The sequence below is a fragment of the Thalassophryne amazonica genome, chromosome 18 (genome assembly GCF_902500255.1).
Source record: "Thalassophryne amazonica chromosome 18, fThaAma1.1, whole genome shotgun sequence".
Taxonomy (NCBI): domain Eukaryota; kingdom Metazoa; phylum Chordata; class Actinopteri; order Batrachoidiformes; family Batrachoididae; genus Thalassophryne; species Thalassophryne amazonica.
The window spans coordinates 33,498,475-33,520,711 of NC_047120.1; the positions used below are offsets into that span (position 1 = coordinate 33,498,475).

The 22,237-nt window shown below is 42.0% G+C and overlaps 1 protein-coding gene across 4 annotated transcripts in view; it reads left to right on the forward strand.

The window, feature by feature from the left end:
- The window catches only part of sec24c (SEC24 homolog C, COPII coat complex component), a 60,246-nt gene extending 42,546 nt beyond the window's left edge, over nt 1–17,700 (forward strand). For 3 of the 4 annotated variants that reach the window (XM_034193272.1, XM_034193274.1, XM_034193275.1), the window contains 8 exons: nt 2,359–2,455; nt 2,542–2,687; nt 5,446–5,584; nt 5,825–5,943; nt 7,782–7,961; nt 12,336–12,521; nt 15,980–16,069; nt 16,148–17,700. In XM_034193272.1, the coding sequence (XP_034049163.1) occupies nt 2,359–2,455; nt 2,542–2,687; nt 5,446–5,584; nt 5,825–5,943; nt 7,782–7,961; nt 12,336–12,521; nt 15,980–16,069; nt 16,148–16,288 (1,098 nt within the window). In that variant the 3' untranslated portion in view covers nt 16,289–17,700. The remainder of the gene's footprint in view (nt 1–2,358; nt 2,456–2,541; nt 2,688–5,445; nt 5,585–5,824; nt 5,944–7,781; nt 7,962–12,335; nt 12,522–15,979; nt 16,070–16,147) is intronic. The other variant, XM_034193273.1, reaches the window with a different exon arrangement.
- The last annotated feature ends 4,537 nt before the right edge of the window (nt 17,701–22,237 follow it).

Sequence of the window (22,237 nt, forward strand, 5' to 3'; positions counted from 1 at the left end):
TCAGCAGATTCTCACAAATCCTATAAGACCAAGCATTCATGATATGCACACTCTTAAGGCTATGAAATTGGGCTATTAGTAAAAAAAAAAAAAAAAGTAGAAAAGGGGGTGTTCATAATAATAGTAGTGTGGCATTCGGTCAGTGAGTTCGTCAATTTTGTGGAACAAACAGGTGTGAATCAGGTGTCCCCTATTTAAGGATGAAGCCAGCACCTGTTGAACATGCTTTTCTCTTTGAAAGCCTGAGGAAAATGGGACGTTCAAGACATTGTTCAGAAGAACAGCGTAGTTTGATTAAAAAGTTGATTGGAGTGGGGAAAACTTAAAGTATAGGCTGTTCATCTCCAATGCTTTAAAATGGACAAAAAAACAGAGACGCGTGGAAGAAAACGGAAAACAACCATCAAAATGGATAGAAGAATAACCAGAATGGCAAAGGCTCACCCATTGATCAGCTCCAGGATGATCAAAGACAGTCTGGAGTTACCTGTAAGTGCTGTGACAGTTAGAAGACGCCTGTGTGAAGCTAATTTATTTGCAAGAATCCCCTGCAAAGTCTCTCTGTTAAATAAAAGACGTGCAAAAGAGGTTACAATTTGCCAAAGAACACATCAACTGGCCTACAGTTCACAGTGAAGACAGTGAAGCATGGTGGTGCAAGTATCATGATATGGGCATGTTTCTCCTGCTATGGTGTTGGGCCTATATATCGCATACCAGGTATCATGGATCAGCTTGGATATGTCAAAATACTTGAAGAGGTCATGTTGCCTTATGCTGAAGAGGACATGCCCTTGAAATGGGTGTTTCAACAAGACAATGAACCCAAGCACACTAGTACAGTCATCGGTCTGATCACTGGCGGGGAAGAGACAGCATACAGGAAGGAGGTGGCTGAGCTTGTGGCCTGGTGTCATGACAACAATCTTTTATTAAATGCAGACAAGACCAAAGAAATGATTGTTGATCCGAGGAAGAAGCAGGTGCTGCACACACCCCTGTATATAGGTGAAACGGAGGTGGAGAGGGTGAGAACTTTCAAATTCCTTGGCATCCATATCAGTGAGGATCTCACCTGGTCTCACAACACACAGACCATCATTAGGAAGTCCCAGCAGCGATTATAGTTTCTGAGAAGACTAAGGAAATTTGGCATGCCAGCCAAAATTCTTAGTACCTTCTACAAGAGTACGATTGAGAGTGTTCTCACCAGCGCCATCACAGTCTGGTATGGAAACTGCACTGCTCAGGACAGAAAGGCTCTCCAGCGTGTGATCAAGACTGCTCAGTCCATCTCAGGAGCAGCCTTTCCCTCACTACAGGACATTTATCACACCAGAGTCATCAGGAGGGCCCAGAATATAATCAAGGACAGCACTCACCCCCAGCACAACCTCTTTACACTCCTACCTTCAGGCAGACGTTACAGGAGTGTGAAGTCCAGGACCACAAGACTAACAAACAGTTTCTATTCACAGGCCATCAGGCTTATAAACACATCATACACTACCTCCTCTCCCCTCCCACCCTGAACTGTTTTTTAACTTTTGCCTGTTTACACCAGATTGCACCTTAAATACACCGTACTGCTGCTATTAAAATACTGTTTACGTAGGTTTATTTATTTCTGTTCCTGAATACTACTGTCCACATCTGTTACTCGTGATTTACACTCTCTGAATCGCTGCTCCACATATTTGCACAATAGCTTAAGTGTTTTTTATTTTAAACATTTCGCCTTTTCCTTTCTCTTTTTTTAAGATTATATTGGTGAATGGAGGAATAGCAAAGTAAGAATTTCATTGTATAGTGTAACTGCCTGTTTCTGCTGTACATATGACAATAAAACTCTTGAATCTTGAATCTAGTAAACGAGCAAAATCTTGGATGCCTCGCAGATGTGAAGAAATCATGAAAAACTGTGGTTATACAACTAAATACTAGTTTAGTGATTCACAGGATTGCTAAAACAGCTGTTTGAACATAATAGTTTTGAGTTTGTAGCGTCAACAGCAGATGCTACTATTATTGTGAACACCCCCCTTTTCTACTTTTTTTTTTTTTATTTACTAATAGCCCAATTTCATAGCCTTAAGAGTGCATATCATGAATGCTTGGTCTTGTTGGATTTGTGAGAGGTACCTTGTTTCCCATGTAACAATAACAAATATACTCAAAACCTGGATTAATCTTTTTAGTCACATAGCACTACTATTATTCTGAACACTACTGTATATTGCTCTTGCTACTTTACATGCTCTCTACAAAAGGAAAAATTCAAGCACTGTTAATTCACTTCTGTGTGACATGTAAATTCTTATTATTTTTTGTTAGGATTGTGCTTCTTGTGTGTTGCAGGCTCAGTCAGACCGGGAGCGATTCCTGAATGACCTCAGGCGAGACATTCAGAAACAAATCGGGTTTGACGCAGTCATGAGGGTGCGCACCAGCACAGGTGAGATTCTGTCAATGTCTGCAAAGCCAGCTGGTCCAGGACCTGTGCGGGAAAGCTGACTGTCATTTTGTGCCCCCCTCCCCCAGGTATTCGAGCAACAGACTTCTTCGGCTCATTCTTCATGAGTAACACTACAGATGTGGAACTGGCAGGTTTGGATTGCGACAAAGCTGTCACCGTTGAGTTTAAACATGACGACAAGCTCAGCGAGGAGACGGGGGCACTCATTCAGGTGTGCACATTGTTCAGAATCTTTTTATTTCGTTGTCAGATTGGGTATTGCAGGGCACCTTTAGCATGCAAGTTGGGAATGTATGATTTTCAGTACATGCCTGCGTAGTTCAGCAACTTCTGTTCCATCACCTCCCGTCATTGATAACTGTGTGTCTTTGATTTACAGATAATAATAATACATTTTATTTATAACGCACTTTACATTTACAAAAAATCTCAAAGTGCTACAACATAAAAAAGAACCAAAACATTAAAATTACACATTTAAAACCTTTCTAATTAAAAATGTCTTTAGCTGCTTTGTAATGGTACGTTTACACATTAGCACACGAGACTCACGTGCAGCCAGACATCTCTGCACCTCCTCCAGTCCGGTGGAGGAAGAAGCGTGCGCACAATTAAACCCTCCTGCACCGCGTTCAGTTTGATTGCTGACACCAAGTCGGCTAAAAGTCTCATTTCAGTGCTCCTCAGTGCGCTCCTGCAGGTGTTCCACCTGCTGTACCTGATGTTTGGGAAAACGTGCGAGCCGCATGAAGCCACACATCTGGCTCTGTCCGTCTCCTCCTCCTCCTCCTCTCTGCACCACTCTGCTGGCACAGAGCACAACTATGCATGCAGTCACAAAGTTCTTCTGAAAAACTGGAGCAATGTGGATGAATATGGGGGGGTGTGTGTGTGTGGAGACAATTCACCTCGTTCACAACGCGACAGAACTTAACGATGCGCTGTTACGTGCAATAGCACGCAACAGCGTGCAACAACGCGGAACACTATTCTTGACCGTGCGTAATGGTTCCTGATAATTCTCCAGCAACATGTGCCATTAATCGTAACGTGTGGTAACAGGTTGCAGCAGTTCCTGAGGACACCTGATGCCTCTTCCCCGAATCATCACATTCATGATCAGTGGCCAAGAATGTGTACTTCGTGGCATTTGTGACTTGTCGTCGTTATGTGTAAATGCAGCTTTAAAGACTCCACAGACTGTGGCGCTCTCAGGTGCTGGGACAGGACGTTCCATAGTCGTGGGGCAGCTGCCTGAAAAGATCTGTCCCCCATGGTGCGGAGCTTGATCCAAAGTTGGCAGAGGCGATTTGACTCAGTGGACCGGAGGCATCGAGTGGTAGTGTGTGGAGTGAGGAGCTCTGTCAGATAGTCCGGGGCATGGCCATGGAGGCACTGGAAGGTCAGCAGGTAGCACTTGTACTCAATCCTCTGCTGGACCAGGAGCCAGTGGAGGGATTGAAGTATAGGGGTAATATGATCATATTTGCGCCTCCTCATGAGGACCTGGGCAGTGCAGTTCTGAATGTGCTGGAGCTTATGAATGCTCCTGCCCGAGATCCCGATGAGGAGGGTATTACAATAGTCTAGCCTGGGGAGACAAAGGCATGGACCAGCCTTTCAGCATCACTAAAAGAAATAGAGCGAAGCTTGGAAATGTTTCTAAGGTGGTGGATATGATGATCAAAAGAGAGGGTCCATTGCATGGAGTTGTAGGGTAAAGATGTTTTTTTAATTTTTTTTTATTGTAATGCACATTCTGATTATGTTGAGTAATGTAACCAATCACATTAAGACTGATTTTTGAGCCTTTGAAGAGAAATGCTGTCATCTATTGGTCATATTACATAAACTCATACCTGTTAAGGTTCATTTTGCCGTGATTTTATTTATTTATTTTTGAGTGCAACTATACATTTCTCTTTGTCAAACACACACTTGTCCATCTTTCTTTATTTAACAGTCTCAACGGTGATGCTCAGTGGAGTTTTAGCCACACCCTAATCCATTAGAAACATATTTGATGTTCAAAATCCTCCCCTCCTGCAACCTCAGTTTTTCTGGTCCTGTATCATGGCCATAAGCTGTTGCTTTGACATGCTACCATAATTAAAAATAGACTCTTTCCTTGTCAAACAACTAAATTGAGGAGCCATAATCTGGTGAAATTGAGAAGTAAGGAGAATAACGCCACCTAAAGGAGAGCAGCAGCTTTCCTGGCTGCATTGTTCATCTGTGCACTTTGTCTGTTCTTCTGCAATTTTCAGAATTTGCATTCACACTGACACCTTCTCAGGGGGTAAAATATAATATTTTAAAAATGAAATTGCTGTTGCTTCTTCTTGCTTTTGTTTAATGTGTCTGTGAATTTTCATTTATGCATTAAGCACTTATAATGTGTATGTATATGGACTGAAAATTTTATCATCTCTCCTCTAAATCATTGTGCCCCCACCAAGAAATGACCTGTGGAGTCACCACTGGTGGCACAGCTGTATGAAGGATAAGCGGTCATGTATAAATTTTCCTCTCGTTGTAGTTCAGTCCTTTGGGTTTTCATTCCCACCCATGCCATGAAACTGCTTTTTCTTCCTCTATTCTGTTCTGCACACAGACACAGGAAATGCCCCCCCACCCCGAAAATTATTTATTTTTGCACTTTTCAGGAGAAAAGTTTTACGTGAGCTAATGTTATACAGCATTCCCATCTTGAAACTTGCACAGGACACTACTTGTGAAAGACAAGTCCACACAAATTATAAAGTTCATCTATTCCAGTTGTGTTGTTTGAGAGCTGTAATCTTGCATAGTGATCACCTTTTACACGCTCACCTATGAGATGCATTTTACATTCAGTTATTGGAATGAATTCACTGTGATTTTTGATTTGATCTAAATGTAAAAGGTCTTAATGTAATAATGTCACACAGTGTAAGACAGTTAAGAAAAGCCTTTGTCTTTCTCCACAGTGTGCGGTGTTGTACACCAGCTGCAGCGGCAAGAGGCGTCTCTGTATCCACAACATGGCTGTCAACTGCTGCTCCCAGTTGGCTGACCTTTACCGCAACTGCGAGACTGACACAATCATCAACTTCTTCTCCAAATACGGTGAGGAGCAGCTTGAACAGTAGAAAGTATCACAGTAATAATACTGTTGACAAAGCCCTCAACTCAGCTCCGGTGAATCTGCACATTAAGACATCTAAACACCGCCATGGTCCTTTAGCATGGCCGTGTTTCCAGCTGCTGTTTTGTTTCTCATGTACTGCTAAATAAACAAAGATCTTCTCTGTCAAATGGACAGTGGCTGTAATGATTTTGCCATCATTGTTCTATTTTTGTGTGTAGCTTATCGTGGCATCCTGAACCACTCTGCAAAAGCAGTGAGAGATACTCTGGTCAACCAGTGTGCCCAGATACTGGCCTGCTACCGGAAGAACTGTGCCAGCCCCTCGTCTGCTGGGCAGGTACTGCAAAGAGTCAGCACACATGCACTGCCACTCAGAGAAATAGTGCACTTAAAATAAAAATAAAAACACACACAACTGATCAGGTTCCTTGTGATTGATATTGACAGACTGTATAAAATGTGTATGTGACTGTACACACAATCACATAGAGCACACATGAGCACATTTTGTGGCCAAATGCAGTGGACGTTTGATTGCTTTACAACATTATGTCTGATTTGGGTTTTTAAAATGTGTAGTTTGGTTTCACAATTTTTGGCTGTCAGTTCATATACAGTGCATCCAGAAAGTATTTACAGGGCTTCACTTTTATTTGCAGTCTCTTGTTAGGCTGCACAGCTGCGGGGTCCATTTCAGCTGCATTCACTTAACTGTCACTGAAAAAATTGGGTGGTGTCAATGTGACGCGGATTGGAAAGCAGAGTGTATTCTGGACACGTTCAAAATATGCGCTGAGACTCCTGCCACTGTAATCATTATGCGCTACCAGACAAGGAGTTTTCTGCTGTTTCTTTCAAGCACAGAGATGCATAAAGATGTGTTTGTGATCAAATTGGTGTATCGCCTTCGGATCACCTGCTTTGTCATGCACACGGCATTATTGTTTAATTGTCACACTACACAGGCTTGGACAGTTAACAGATTTTAAACTATGGGTTTGAATTTCATGGTATTTGTCAAGTAAAAGTCAAGCCTTTATATTTCAGTAATATTCGTTCATTATCTATACCCGCTTACTCCAATCAAGGTTCCTGGGGCAGCTGGAGCCTATCCCAGCAGTCACAGGGTGACAGAGAGGCTACACCCTGGACAAGACGCCAGTCTGCCTCAGGGTCACATGTACACAGACAAACTCATTCTCACACACACATACCCATGTGTCCATTTAAAGTTCCCAATTCACCTAACCTGTATCTCTTTGGAAGTGGGAGGCAGCTGGAGCACCCACACGAACACTGGGAGAACATGTAAACACAGAAAGAACCGGAAGGGAAGCGATCCCAGGACCTTCTCGCTGTGAGGCAACAGTGCTAAGCAACTATGGCAACCGTGTTTTAGTAACAGTTCTTTTTTTTTTCTGTATATATCTTAGCTTTATATGTAACTCAAGTGTTGATGGCTGTTATGTAATTTTTGTTGTTGAATTTTTTTTTCAAGTCACGTCTGAGTTTATGTATTATTGGGAGTTTGTTAATTTAAATGTTTTTCCAGAATGAGACAGTAGTTTTCTTCCTTCAGTTCTTCTGCGTTACTCAGTTTCTTTGTCCTGGATTTCAATGCTTGGATAACGGTATTTTATTTAGCGGCAGCCTTTCACTCTCTGGGTGAGGAGGAATACTATCAAGTGACAAATAGTATCATAATATATTCAGTATCTTATTACAATGTGCTTTTGAATGGTTAGAGTACGACTGTCAAAGAATCATGTCACAGCAGCTTAACTCCCCTGTGGCCTGCTGTCTAAATTCTATGTTTACCATATATGAATAAGGCAGAGCTCTCAAGTTGAGATACACTCAAGGAGTTATTTTCTGCCGAATCTCGTCTTGCAGGTCATAGCGGTGAAATATTTGAGAATGTCATGCATTAGCATGAGAGCGGGACAACATGTTGAGTCTCACACCGAATGCATGAGACCTGACAGGACCGCATTTAAGCATGAGTCTCTCTCCAAATGAGTGAGACTTGAGAGCTCTGATAAGGCATGAAACAATAATATTAATTTTTGGTGAGTTATTTAGATCTTTTTATTTTATTTTTTTGGCTGTGCCCCCCACCACCACCCATATTTTGTGTATAATTTAGAGAGTCCGATGTGTACTTCTGTTTTCCAGCTCATTTTACCAGAGTGCATGAAGTTGCTGCCAGTCTATCTCAACTGTGTGCTGAAGAGTGACGTGCTGCTGCCGGGAGGCGATGTCTCATTGGACGATCGAGCTTATCTGAGGCAGCTGATCAGCTGCATGGATGTTGTAGACACGCACGTCTTCTTCTACCCCCGCCTGCTGCCACTGGTGAGCTGAAAACACAGTGCGACGTTCCTGCTCTCTCTGCATTGAGAGTTTTGTCCCAAAGTGCACTTTGAGCACTGACACAGAAGAGGCTTCATGTTTTATGACAGCTTGGTCGTATGGTTTGGGAGGGTGAAGTTGTGGGAAATATTAACATCAGAATGCTGCAAAATGTTTTTAATAATTCTCACAAGTAAAATCTCCATCTTTGCATACTTAAGTGTCTGTAAAGACGCAGAAAGTCAGTGAGGCCGTCTTCAAGCGCTAATTTGACTGCTACACTTCTGTCATGTGTGTCACAGTCCACACAGGTGGACATTTGACTTCATTCTTTAAAATATGAGATCCAGCGAATCAGCTGGAACCATAATGACTGCGAAAAACTCAGTCGTGTCGTGGTTAGGAGGTTTACCGTATATTGTTTTTTTCTTTGTAACTGGGTACCAAATTGTGATATGAGAGTCAAATTTTAAAATTGATCAAATTATTGGGAAACAGAGCTACTTACAAAAAAATTATGTGTAAATTTCACTAAAAGTAAGTGTTTTTGGCTTCATCCTTGTTTTCACTCGGGGTCGCCACAGCAGATCTGAGGTGGATCTGCTTGTTGATTTGGCACAGATTTTACGCCGGATGCCCTTCCTAACTGAACTCCACATTACATGGAGAATGGGCAGGGGTGGGGTTTGAACTGGTGTCGCTGACCAAATGGTCTTCCCTAAAAATCAGTCTGCCCTGCCTTTACTGCGCATGCGTCATTTTGGACCACAGCAGCACATCTGAGTCTGACTCCCTACACCCAAAGTGTTCAAAGTGAATAATGTGATTATTAACCATCAGATGACAAAGTAAAACCTCTTAAATCAAGTCAGTTTTAAGCAGAAACGAGGCTGTTTTAAGCAGAAACAAGAGGAATCAGAGATTTCTGACATCTGCCAATCTGGATCCGGATCACCTCCAAAATTCAGTAGAGTCTTCCATGGCCTAATGTCTGTCTGTGGTGCAAATGTGGTGAGAATCTGTCAAGCAGTTTTGAAGTAATCCTTCAAAGCCTATACAAAGTGAATCTTGATCCAGAATCCGGATCCAGAATCAGATCACCTCTGTTGGGAAAGTGTAGGAACACGGACCCACAACAGGGGGCGCAAATGAACGGACAATGGAGGAAGTCAAATAGCACTTTTACTGTTGTGAAATAAGCACAACAAACACAACCGATTACAATAATAGACAATAAAGTCGAATCACAAAGGTGTCATGTGGGCAGGCTCGAAGATAGGAGACGTCTGTCCAAAGCAGAACCGGAACCACACGATTTCCTCCGCCACCGAACCCCGGGAATACTGGAGCCGCCAAGTCCCGAACTCCCAGGTGGCCACTGCCTCCGCTTGTCGGATCTGGTACTGCTGGCGAGGAACAGAAACAGTCAGATGTGGGTGCGCCTGCACCCAGCAACACGTATGGTGGAAAAACCACCTCCACCTCTCGTCAGGAAAACACTGTTAGTGCAGGAATGTGAGTACTTATCCAAAAGGGGTCCAATACAGTCTCCTGCTGTTCTACTCACTCTCTGCGTGAAGGCAAAAAGTATTTATGGTCAAAAGACAATATGATTGGCTGGATACGTTACCTCCTCGGTAGAGCGATATCTCGGCAAAGAAGTGGAGATGACGTCTTGCAGATATACCGCTGCGGATCAGATGATTGGTAACAGCTGTCGTAGGTGACAGCTGTCACCCGGGCTGCTCCTGTGAGGTGGCAGCGCCCTCTGGTGCCTGGAGCCCGCACTCCAGGCAGGGTGCCCTCTGGTGGTGGTGGGCCAGCAGTACCTCCTCTTCAGCGGCCCACACAACAACCTCCAAAATTTAATGGATTCTTCCGTGGCCTAATATGTATCTGTGTTGAAAATTTCGTCAAAATCCGTGCAGTAGATTTGACATAATCCTGCAAACAGACAAATAAATATACGCAAATGATTTTATTACGTCTTTGGCAGACATAATGAGGCGATAACCAGAGAATCACTGCTGACGCTCCGAAATGATGTAGGCACAGTGGCATGTCAGGCTCAGATGTGCTGCTGCTGCGCTTTCATTGGTCCGCCGTCTTTTATGATGAAATAATGCTGAATATATGTGGAAATGATTGTTGTACAAAAGCTTCAGATATCTGTCGCTGAGATAGATGATGACTGGAGTGCAGTTTTAAGCAGAAACAAGGTGATAATTAGTGCACCGCTGCTGATGCTCAGAAATGACACGGCTGTGGTCTGAAATAACGCATGTGCAGTGAGGGCGGGGGGACCGATTTTTAGGGAACCTTCTGCACTGGAAACAAGTGCACTAGCCTCATTTGGCCACCACTCCTGTCATGTTTAAAATAAATGTAAGATACAAATTTTTCATGTCACATATACCAAATGCAGCAGTGTCTTTCTAAAATGATTATGCAACGGGGGGCCATAAAACTTCATCTCAAGCTAACTGGCTGAATTTACAGTGGCAGCTTGGGAAAAGTATCTGATGACAGATTACCAGGATGCTTGCATCCGGGTAGTTAATTTCACGTGGTCTTTTCATTCATAAACTTCACAGGCAGCGATTGATGCTATAAGCTTTAGTCATGAAGTCAGAAATATTGCTTCCGCAAGTGAATTTATTATTTTTTTATGAAATACATAAAAAGCAAGTAAATAAAGAATACACTTTGTGAATATGTTTCTCACCATGTTTTGTTCTCACACAGATCCAAATTAATATGATGTAATTAAGGGGACAAGAAAGCTTACATCATGAACATTGAAATTTGCATTTGAAAAGGAGAATCACAAGAAGTTATGTGGCCATCAAATTTGCGTGCCAATTGTAGTTATATCCTGTGTCTAATAATTCTTGGGCTTTTTAATACATGTCTGGGGGGATCAGAAAACCAGTCAGTATCTGGTGTGACCACCATTTGCCTCACACAGTGCAACACATGTCCTTAGGATAGAGTTGATCAGCAGCCAGACTCCATCGAATGTGAGCATTTGCCCACTCAAGCCAGTTACGACGATGAACTGCAGTCAGGTCAAGACCCCGATGAAGACGACGAGCACGTGAGCTTCCCTGAAACGGTTTCTGACAGTTTGTGCAGAAATTCTTTGGTTCTGCAAACTGATTGTTGCAGCAGGTGTCCGGGTGGCTGGTCTTAGACGATCTTGGAGCTGAACATGCTGGATGTGGAGCTCCTGGGCTGGTGTGTTAACATGTGGTCTGTGGTTGTGAGGCCGGTTGGGTGTACTGCCAAATTCTCTGAAACATTCTTGGAAGACAGCTTATGGTAGAGAAATGAACATTCAGTTTACAGGCAACAGCCCTTGTGGACATTCCTGCAGTGCAGTTCCATGCTAATTGCACGCTCCTTCAAAACTTGCAACAACTGTGGCATTGTGCTGTGTGATAAAACGGAACATTTCAGAGTGGCCTCTTATTGTGGCCAGCCTAAGGCACACCTATGCAACACCAGTCAATTATGGTGATCTTGGGGTCAATTTCATGGTCACAGTAAGATCTTCAAAATATCGCCATTGCCACCCTTGTTAGTGCGATATCTCAAGAACCACTTGACCAATTTCATTCATATTTAGCAAAATGGTGTACTTGGGTGATCCCCTGACACTTTGTATTACTGGGGACCAGGGGGATGTGTCATCTCCTGATAGCTCTTGTTTAATTATAGAAGGGCCTAGATTCTGTTGTTTTGCCCCCAGAATGACTGAGCTGAACTGGTTTAACTTTTGGACATTTTTTACTTTGACATGGCACATTTGATGACTGATGGACTTTTAGTTGAAATCTAAAATATAAATATAAAATATTATAGGAACCACACCAGAACATTAAAATTTAAAGAAATGTCCAAATTTGGATGACATACAAAGGACAATATTGATCCATTTTAGCTGGACTGTGATCTGTTTCTTGAGATTGTTTGGTTTGTTTGTGGCGGTGTGAACACATTTGAACTTTGATAAGAACCAAATGTGAATCATGATCTGCCTGAAACAGAGATCATTATCTACAAGTTTTGGTCAGCTTGGAAATGATGGTGTTTAAAGGCAATCTAAACAGAGGGAGAAGTACAATATTATTACATTGTGTTCCTGGAGCCAAACCAACCAAACAAGTCTGACAGTGTCCTTATCTGTGACCAAAAAAAAAAAAAAAAATGTTGGAAAGAAAGGGATGAGTCTTGTGGGAGAATCAAAATCCACCTACACGGCTACAGACGTTTCTCTTCCTTTGGAATGTGCAAGAAAGGAACGAGGTGAGCATGAAGTGATTTACTCCAATGAAACGACAGAAATGGTGACAAACTTTTCTGATGTTGTTCCAGATGAAGTTGGAAAATGATATACTGCCAGTGGCAGTTAGGGACTCAGAGGAGAGGCTGTCTAAAGGCGGAGTTTACCTCCTGGAAACGGGGCTCCACCTCTTCCTGTGGGTGGGTGCAAGCGCTCAGCAGGAGCTGCTGCTCAACATCTTCGGCACGCCGAGCTTCAGCCAGATTGACCCCAACATGGTAAGAGAGGTTTTGCTGGGTTGGTGGCTGTTCAAGCCGCTCTGGGAGAGACAAAATCCTACACTTTGTTTTTTGCCCCTCCATGTACCTTTTAGTAATAAAACCTCAATGAGCTCAAACTGGAGAATTATCTGACTTGAGATTTATGGCTCAAACGTGACCATACTAAAGCCTACATTTGTTCAAAGTCAACGCTCTTCTCTATCAGATGTTCATCAGATTAGTCGCGCTACCAGATCAGCATGTCTTACATCTAAATGGCTCTCGCTTCTGATAAATGGGGACCATTAAAACTTTATAGCAGCTGTGTCACAATATGAGTCATTTGATTGTTGTAAAAATGACTTATGTTCACTTCGGCGTTGATCGCACATAACAAAGAGCATGTTAAGTGGAAAATATGAACTGAAAACAATGGGAGTGTTACAGCTTCTTTCCACTATAATCTGATTGTACAGACCTCATTCATAGAGAGCTGGTAAACTATTTGCAATAATAATATAATTATTATTATGATGATGATAATACTTTGGATACAATTGTTTCACCCTTTATTTATTGGTGTATAATATGCACCCCCTTCATTCTTAAAAAAAAACAAAAAACTAAATGTTAAGGTGCACAGTATGCACAAGAACTAAATGCCATCTCTGTGCAAAGAAAAAAGACAATATAAATGAGAGATCAATATTTTTATTCCCCACATTGTGTCCATCTGTCTGTGTTCAGCATAAGTCCAGTCCTATTACTGCCAGAGTCTTCAACTTGACAAGAAATATTCTTGGGACACAGACCTTGGACAAGTTCAAAGCTGGCTAACCTCTACCTATTTTAAGAGGTTAAACAGTCGCATTCTGTTTCAATATGTTTTGTTTTTTATTGGCGGGGTGACAGCTGATCAGAGTTGAGCTGCACTGTGACATCAGTGGCTGGTCTTTCCAAAACTGCTTTGTTTTCTCTGTTTAGAAGTTTGTCATATATTATGTAAAAGCTAGTGAGAAAAAAACACTTCTAAAACTGAAAATGCTGTTTTTAGAACCCAATAGCACCTCTCAACTTATATACAAGACATTCAGTGAATGTTAGCATGGTGATGTCGGTGGTTGGTCTAGCTAGCTGCAAACTCTGTTTTGTTTGTGTGTAAATATAACCTCTTTGTCATATATTATGTAAAAGCTATCGAGAATTGAACACTTCTAAAGCTGAAAACTCTGTTTTTGTAACCTGATGACACCTCTGGAGTCATTTACAAAACATTTTGCAGACGTTAGCTTGAAAGCTAACTTTTGCTAACTGAAAGCTAACTTCCTATGGAGTTAAATTTGTCTCTAATACCAAATGATTATTTGATTTGAACATGTACGAGAGACAATAGGATCTTAATAATTAATTAAACAACTGCAAATAAAGAACATAATGCTCATACGGCCAAGTGTATTTTAGCATTTTTATATTTTATTCTGTTTACACAAACGGCAATGTTTCAAGCACAATAACTCAAAACCCAGGCTTCAAATTCACAATATTCCAGACCTAATCAGAACCCGCTGAACTACCTTTTGACCTTGATAAACTGTGCAAACATGCTTCATGGAAAAATACGTCCTATTTTGCACAATTGAAAGACTCTATTCTCAGTGTGCATCGTTAGTAAATAAACATGCACTTTTTCTTTTTTTGCGAGTGCTGTGGCATTTGTGCATGTTTCTTCTGCATGCAATTGTTTAGTAAATCAGGCCCTAAATGAAGTAAACATTAGGGATGTGAATCGTACAACAACTCACGATTCAATTCGATTCCAATTCTTGGGGTGACAATTCGATTCAGAATCGATTTTCGATTCAAAGAGCTCTGAGAAATAGTTATATTACTTAAAAAATGTTTATGTTTAAGAAAATGCAGCTTTATAAGGTTAATCAAGTGATTCTAGATGTAAATTTACTTATCCGCTTTGCTTGTTCGGAGTTGGCTGGCAGTTTAGCGAAGCGCTGGTCAGTAGCCGGCAGATACCGCTGCTTCCCTCTTTTAGCTCCGGGTGATGGCATAGCATGTGGGCTTGCGGATTTGAAGTGTTTCCGAAGTACTTGACTTTCATTTTGCAGATTTTGCACGCTGCATAAGTCGTGTCAAGCTCCTTCTTACGCAGCAAATAATAAAATCCAAATGCGCCCAAACATTTGCTTTCAGCAAAAAAGGTGCTGGCTGAATTAGCTCTTCATCCGCCATGCTAAGCTGCAGCTCACGAATGTTTGAAGCACTCCAGACCTTCCCCTCGCGGGGACGCTGTAATACGGAAGCCGTTGCCTGACAAACAGTACACACAGCGAGTAAGCAAGAAAATGTTTGAAAAAATGCTTTTTAAAAATCGATTCTTGGACATTTTGGATCGATTCAGAATTGTAATAAATAAGAATCGCGATTCAGACATGAATCGATTTTTTTCCGACACCCCTAGTAAACATGCATCAGGATGAAAAGTCCCAGTTCCTCTTTAAGCTTTGGCCTTGTTACACAACCAGCACACAAGTGAAAGAAACCTGAAAAGTTCAGTCGTGCGTTTAAACCCATTTCAGCACCTGATAAAATGTAGTTGTGCTGTAATCAGATTGCATGAAGAAACATTGAACAAAGTCAGATACTGGAGTTTGAAACGTGCACAGGAGTGCGTTTTCCATGTTGAATTATCCACACTTGCATGACAGAATTGTGGCCAGGGCCGCTGCTAAGATTTTGGAGGCCCTAAGCATAACTGGTCAGGGAGCCCCCCACCCCCACACAAGAGAACCCCCCCCCCCCACACACACACACAAATTTCTACTCAATCCGTTACTATTTATTAAAGCGTTTAAGTTTAGCGTTTAAAGCTACATCAAATCAGCAAAGCCAACGCAACCTAGCTTAAGCAGCACCACTGAACATTAAGTAATCAAAACAATTTAAACCTTTAACACGTACTTACCAGCAAGGGATGCACGGGCATCATCTTTTTGTTTCTTTTTCCTCCGTTTTTCAGCTCCAGACTCCTGCTGTCGTTTCATTGTTTAATTGTGGCATAGTGGCAACTTGTCGTCTCGTGTCAGAATCGAATGTGGGCTAGCAGTTCAGTCGAGCCCCGACCCCCTGCCCACGGACCAAGTTTAATGCTGCTGTCGACCCACAATGCAAAAATAATAGTAACACGCAGTGACTTGGAGAAGTAACTTTAATCTGATTACTCATTTGGAAAGATTAACGCGTTAGATTACTCGTTACTAAAAAAAAGTGGTTAGATTAGAGTAACACTGGCATCACTGGTAATAATGTAATAATTTCAACACATTTTTCAGTCAATTGGAGGCCCTGCAAACTAGTGCAACATGGTTGGTGCCCCACGCAGACTGTGTAGTCTGCTTATGCTGAACGGTGGCGCTGATTGTGGCAAAACTGTTTTGATGCCATTTTTGTTTGCACGTTTTCAGGCGAGTCTGCCGGTGCTGGACAACCCGTTCTCTCAGCGACTGAGAGAAATCATCGACTCACTGCGAGCGCAGCGCTCGCGATACATGAAGGTAGGCGTCCTCGTCGCCTTACTGACGGTACCCTTTCTGTCCTCTCCGACTCTCACGTCTCTCTCTCCTCGTTTGTAGCTGATGGTGGTGAAACAGGAAGACAAGGCCGAGCTGATATTCAGACATTTCTTGGTCGAGGACAAGAGCGCTAGCGGCGGAGCGTCGTACGTGGACTTCTTGTGTCACATGCATAAGGAGATCCGCCAACTTCTCAGCTAGACCTCCCCACTGACACTGGCTCACGTTCCACCCCCATTTTGTGAAAGAAACCTCTCTTTAGTTTTTTTTTTTCTTCTTTTTTCTTTTTTTTTTTTTTTTTTTTTTGAATACCTGGTAAAGTAATGCTCTCCTTGCTCCGTGAGCGTCGAACCAGCGACCCGCCAACGGCGCTTGTCTGGTCAAAACATATGTGTGAGTGTGAGAGAGAATCTGCCGCTGATGGAGCTTCATTCTGCCTCAAATCGAGCACGCCATCATGGCGGGAGCTCAATAGGGAGGGAGGGAGGGTCGCGTATATATACCCCGGTGAGCAGCAACATGTGCGGCACGGCGAGTGAATGAGGGATGATGATTCTGTTTGCGACACTGAAGGCTGTTTAGACAGCGGAAATGACCCTGATAGCAGAAAGTTTTTTTTATAAATATATATATATATATACACACACACGTGAACGACTACAGAATGATGTATGTTTTCATCTATAATTCTGTTTCTTCTCTTTAACATGGCCTTACCCCCCCCCCCCCCCCCACACACACACACACACGCTGCTCTAACATCCACTGTGTGTATTTATTCCCATTTACTGCCTGCTGTAAATTTTTTTTTTTTTTTTTTATCTTCATATACAAGCGTCAACACTTAAGAGCTAAATTATTCAGTCTGGAGTCTGCTGACCTTTGACTGGCAGCAAGTGTTAAAGATATCTGTTGACATCATCATCTGTTTATTTCTGTTTCTTTCAAAGCCAACGTCAAGGATCCATCAGTGTGTGGATTCTGTCTATGCAGTCAAAAGCCAAAAAGAGCTTTAACAATAATAATAAAAAAACAAACCAAGAATCATAATTAACTTCTGCTCCGTACGATGGCGCTCCACGTGTTCTGCGATCAGTTTGAGGTCTGTTATTGTATTAGAATCCATTTCTGACAAAGGTGCACAGAAAGCAAACGGATGTCTGTCTTAGCTCTTGTTAAGAGGTCGCAGCCCCGACAGTAATCAGTGTGTAAATATATAATCTGTACAGAATCACTAGAAAATAATTCCATTTTAAAGGCCTCCCTGAACAGCTGTGTGTCTGATGGTTAGTTTGACACATTTAGCCGAAATATAAAACCTGATTTTAATGAAGCGAAATGTTGCCTAGCCTGTTGTTTTTTTCTTCCATGTGTGTGTGTGGGGGGGGGGTTGGTCCTGATGAATTTCTCCTGAGGAACAGAGGGATCTTCTACCATGTGCACACACTCCCATGACAGTAGTTATTTCTCACTTTTGTTTAGTTTTTGTTTTGTGTGTGTAGCCCTCTGTTCCAGCTTCTGTTCACTGACTTTGACGCTCTGTCTCCACTGTAATCTTTTTTTTCTTCATTACCTCTTGGGACTGCTAATAAAAATGATTGTTTAAAGTGAAACTCAGCATTGAGCTTTTCCCGTTGGCAGTTGCGGTCTGTCTGATGGTGGACACCTGAGAACACCGGCTCAAAAACAGTCATTTAACATTATTTATTTATTTATGCAGTTTATTTTAGAGTCACAGCTGTTTTCAGCTTTGATCAGACTAATCGATCACTGCGTTTGATGAGTGCACTGACATGCAGTGAGTGCGCGTTTTATTTTAAAGAGTCACAGCTCTTTTCAGCTTTGATCAGACTGATCGATCAGGGCGTTTGATGAGCGCACCGACATGCGAGTGCGTGTTTATTTTAAAGAGTCACAGCTCTGATTAGACAGAGAGAGCGAGCGAGCGCTTTTATGAAACGATGTGACACAGTGAAACAGTCCTCATATGAGTCCAGTCTGATAAAGTGAAGCAACGATCTTGCAGTATTTATAGCTCCAGAAGAAGAACAGGAGATGTGAAATGGCGCACAGTACCGTGTTGAAGCGTGGGTGGGCTCACAATAGCGGACAGTAGCACGGCGCTGCGTGTACTCGCATGAAGGCTCCATGCTTTCTCCGTCCTACGCGTGTAGCCCTCAACATACTGCTGCGTATTGATAAAAACTCGTGAAGTGGGAGGAGAACTCATTACAGCGTATCTACGCTGTAATGAGCAGCTCTATGAATACGCCACTGTGACAGGGGCTTCAGCAGCACACCGACACGAACAGCAAACGATCGAGCTTCAAGTTCAGACTTGATGAAGAACCAGTTTTCAGCAATTATACTGCAGCTGGGTTCATGTCTAAACTGGTTTCTTTGTTTTTACCTTCCCAAAGTGAAATCTTGCTCGCTTGGATTGATGTCGGGTTTATCCTCTGACATACTGCCAGGTCCATAAGTGTTTGGACACGCTGCCAAAATGGAATTACAGTGAAAGAAGCAAGATCTGCTTGTAGTGTAGACTTTTAGCTTTAACTCAGGTGGTTTGATTAAAAATATTGCATTAACCCTGAAGAAACTATCATTTTTATGCAGCCTTTCCATATGTAATTGGGTGAATTCACTGGCATATTTTTTTTTTCAGACAAATGATCATTTTTACAGCCAGATTTCTTTAAACAAGTCAGGTGAAGGATCCATTTCCAAGTCACTGAATACCTTGGCTTTCATTTACACTCATCACTAAGAAATACAAACAGTATGGGGGGTGCTGTGTGGCAAGTATGTCTAGAAAGGTCTCAACAATTGATTGCAAAAGAGACTGAGGGAAGCCATCAGGCTGCCCGTAACAACTCGAAGGATTTGCAGGCTTCGGTGGCTGTGATTGGATTAAGTGGATAGCACAACTATGGTCTTTTATTAAAAATGTGAGAGTTCCGCTACAGTTTGCTAGACGGCACATGGGAGACTTGAGCCTAAATTTGATGTTTTCTTGATGAAAATCCTTCCATCACTCCACACACCTTGTGAGAACTGCCTCCTGGACAGATTGACCACACTTTGTATTTATTAATGACTGATGTAAATTAAGTTGAAGATATTCACGTATCCATCCTCTGACCTGAAGGAAAACTGGCTTTAAGTGATTTGTGTTGGCAATTTTTATACTTTGATTACTTATGGGCTCTTAAAATGTTGGTATTCTGTAGGCAAACTGTCATTTAAATGGTTAATGCAATATTTTTGTTAAATCACTTAAAGTGGAAAGGCTACACTACATGTTTAATTTCAACATTGTATAAACTGTACAGAAAAAAATGACAAATGTTGCTGTCCAACTACTTGTGAACATATAATTTTTACTGGAGAGCTTTCAGCCTCTTTGACACCGCAAAACACTGATACCATGGCAACAACCAAAAATTCTGTTTATAAATATGAAAGTGTCTAACTTAAAGGGACGTCCGTGTATCTCATCAATGATTGTGTCGCTGGGTCCTCACTTTGAGCTTGAGACATGCTTGGGGAGAGCTTCTGGAGTTGCTGGACAGAACCTTTACAGGGACACAGGTCCAAGTCTTTGGGGTCCTGGAGGTCCTGTCAGTGTATGGTTGAGAGACTTGGACATGAATTAGTGGTCTAAGGCATCAATCCTTTTCTTCAGAAGATCTTTGGGTACAGCTCAGACTCTGATGAGGATCACTTGCATTGTGAGGGAACATGAGCTATGACACTTTTGCCATGTGATGAGTTTTTCCAGGTGTGATCCAGCATGCAGGTGTCTGTGTTGAGGTCCCAACGGCTGGAGAAGACTGAAGGGACACACATTTTACCTGCCTGAGTCGTCATCATCCTCAGCTGATGTCAGCTCCGTACTGTGGTAGATACCAAGAGTGAGACCAGCACGTACTCCCAGACATGACCCGATTCAAATGTTAACCATTAAAAAATAGAACAAGGAACTTGAAAACCTTCAGAACTTTAATTAAAAGACAGGAATTGCATGCATAAAACCCACATGCGCATTCCATCCAGCTATGAATATAAGGAACCAAAAAAAAAAAAGATTACAACAGTGATTCTTTGTTCTTTTAGCATGACAGGTATGTAAAATACCACCATGACTCACACAGGTCATAGTGGTATTTCTGTTTCCTTACATGACCAAATCCATTACAAATAACTGATTTTAAAAAATGAGCGTGGGATAACTTTTTTGTTTTATTCTATATCAAGCAATGCCTGTACAAAATTTGGTGATTTTACAAAAAAAAAGTCATCTGCCCTGCTATCTGTGCAGGATGCCATTATGCCACTACATTACACTATAAACAGTTAATTGCTGCATTAATGTTTGGAATATCCAGGCACATAACTGGCACTCATGGTGCTTGTGCATGCTAAAAATACAGTGAGGAAAATAAGTATTTGAACACCCTGCAATTTTGCAAGTTCTCCCACTTAGAAATCATGGAGGGGTCTGAAATTTTCATCTTAGGTGGATGTCCACTGAGAGAGAGAATCTAAAAAAAATCCGGAAATCACAATGTATGATTTTTTTTTTTTTTATATATATATAATTTATTTGTATGTTACTGCTGCAAATAAGTATTTGAACACCTACCAACCAGCAAGAATTCTGGCTCTCACAGACCTGTTAATTTTCATTAAGCCCTCTTATTCTGCACTCTTTACCTGTATTAATTGCACCTGTTTGAACTTGTTCCCTGTATAAAAGACACCTGTTCACACACACAATCACACTCCAACCTGTCCACCATAGCCAAGACCAAAGAGCTGTCTAAGGACACCAGGGACAAAACTAGACCTACACAAGGCCGGGATGGACTACAGGACAACAGGCAAGCAGCTTGTTAGAAGACAACAACTGTTATGATTATTAGAAAATGGAAGAAACACAATCTCCCTCGGTCTGGTATTCCACGCAGGATCTCACTTTGTGGGGTAAAGATGATTCTGAGAAAGCTCAGAACTACACAGGAGGACCTGGTCAATGACCTGAAGAGAGCTGGGACCACAGTCACAAAGATTACATTAGTAACACATGATGCTGTCATGGTTTAAAATCCTGCAGGGCAGCAAGGTCCCCCTGCTCAAGCCAGCACATGTCCAGGCCCATTTGAAGTTCACCAGTGACCATCTGGATGATCCACAGGAGGCATGGGAGAAGGTCATGTGGTCAGATGAGACCAGAATAGAGCTTTTTGGAATCAACTCCACTTACCGTGTTTAGAGGATGAGAACAACCCCAAGAAAACCATCCCAACCGTGAAGCGTGGTGGAAACATCATACCCTGGGGGTGCTCTTCTGCAAAGGGGACAGGACGACTGCACTGTATTGAAGGGAGGATGGATGGGGTCATGTATTGTGAGATTTTGGCAAACAACCTCCTTCCCTTAGTAAGAGTATTGAAGATGGGTTATGGCTGGGTCTTCCAGCATGACAATGACCCCAAACACAGCCAGGGCAACTAAGAAGGGGCTCTGTAAGAAGCATTTCAAGGTCCTGGAGTGGCCTGGCCAGTCTCCAGACCTGAACTCAATAGAAAATCTTTGGAGGGAGCTGAAACTCCAAACCTGAAAGATTTGGAGAAGATCTGTATGGAGGAGTGGACCAAAATCCCTGCTGTAGTGTGAAAAACTACAGAAAACGTTTGACCTCTGTAATTGCAAACAAAGGCTACTGTACCAAATATTAACATTGATTTTCACAGGTGTTCAAATACTTATTTGCAGCAGTAATATACAAATAAATTATTTTAAAAAATTATACATTGTGATTTCCGGATTTTGTTTTTTTTGTTTTGTTTTTTTGTTTTTTTTTTTAGATTATAGTAGAGAAGCTTGAATCTTCGACTGGACTGGGTTGCTTGACGCGAAGACGTTTTGCTTCAAATCCCAGAAGCTTCCTCAGCTAAAATTCTTGCTCTGGTAGTCTGACTTCTGTCTAGACCCTTGTAGATTGTCTCTCACAGTGGATATGCACCTAAGATGAAAATTTCAGACCCCTCCATGATTTCTAAGTGGGAGAACTTGCAAAATCTCAGGGTGTTCAAATACTTATTTCCCTCACTGTAAATGATGCCCAGCTGAAAACACAAGGGA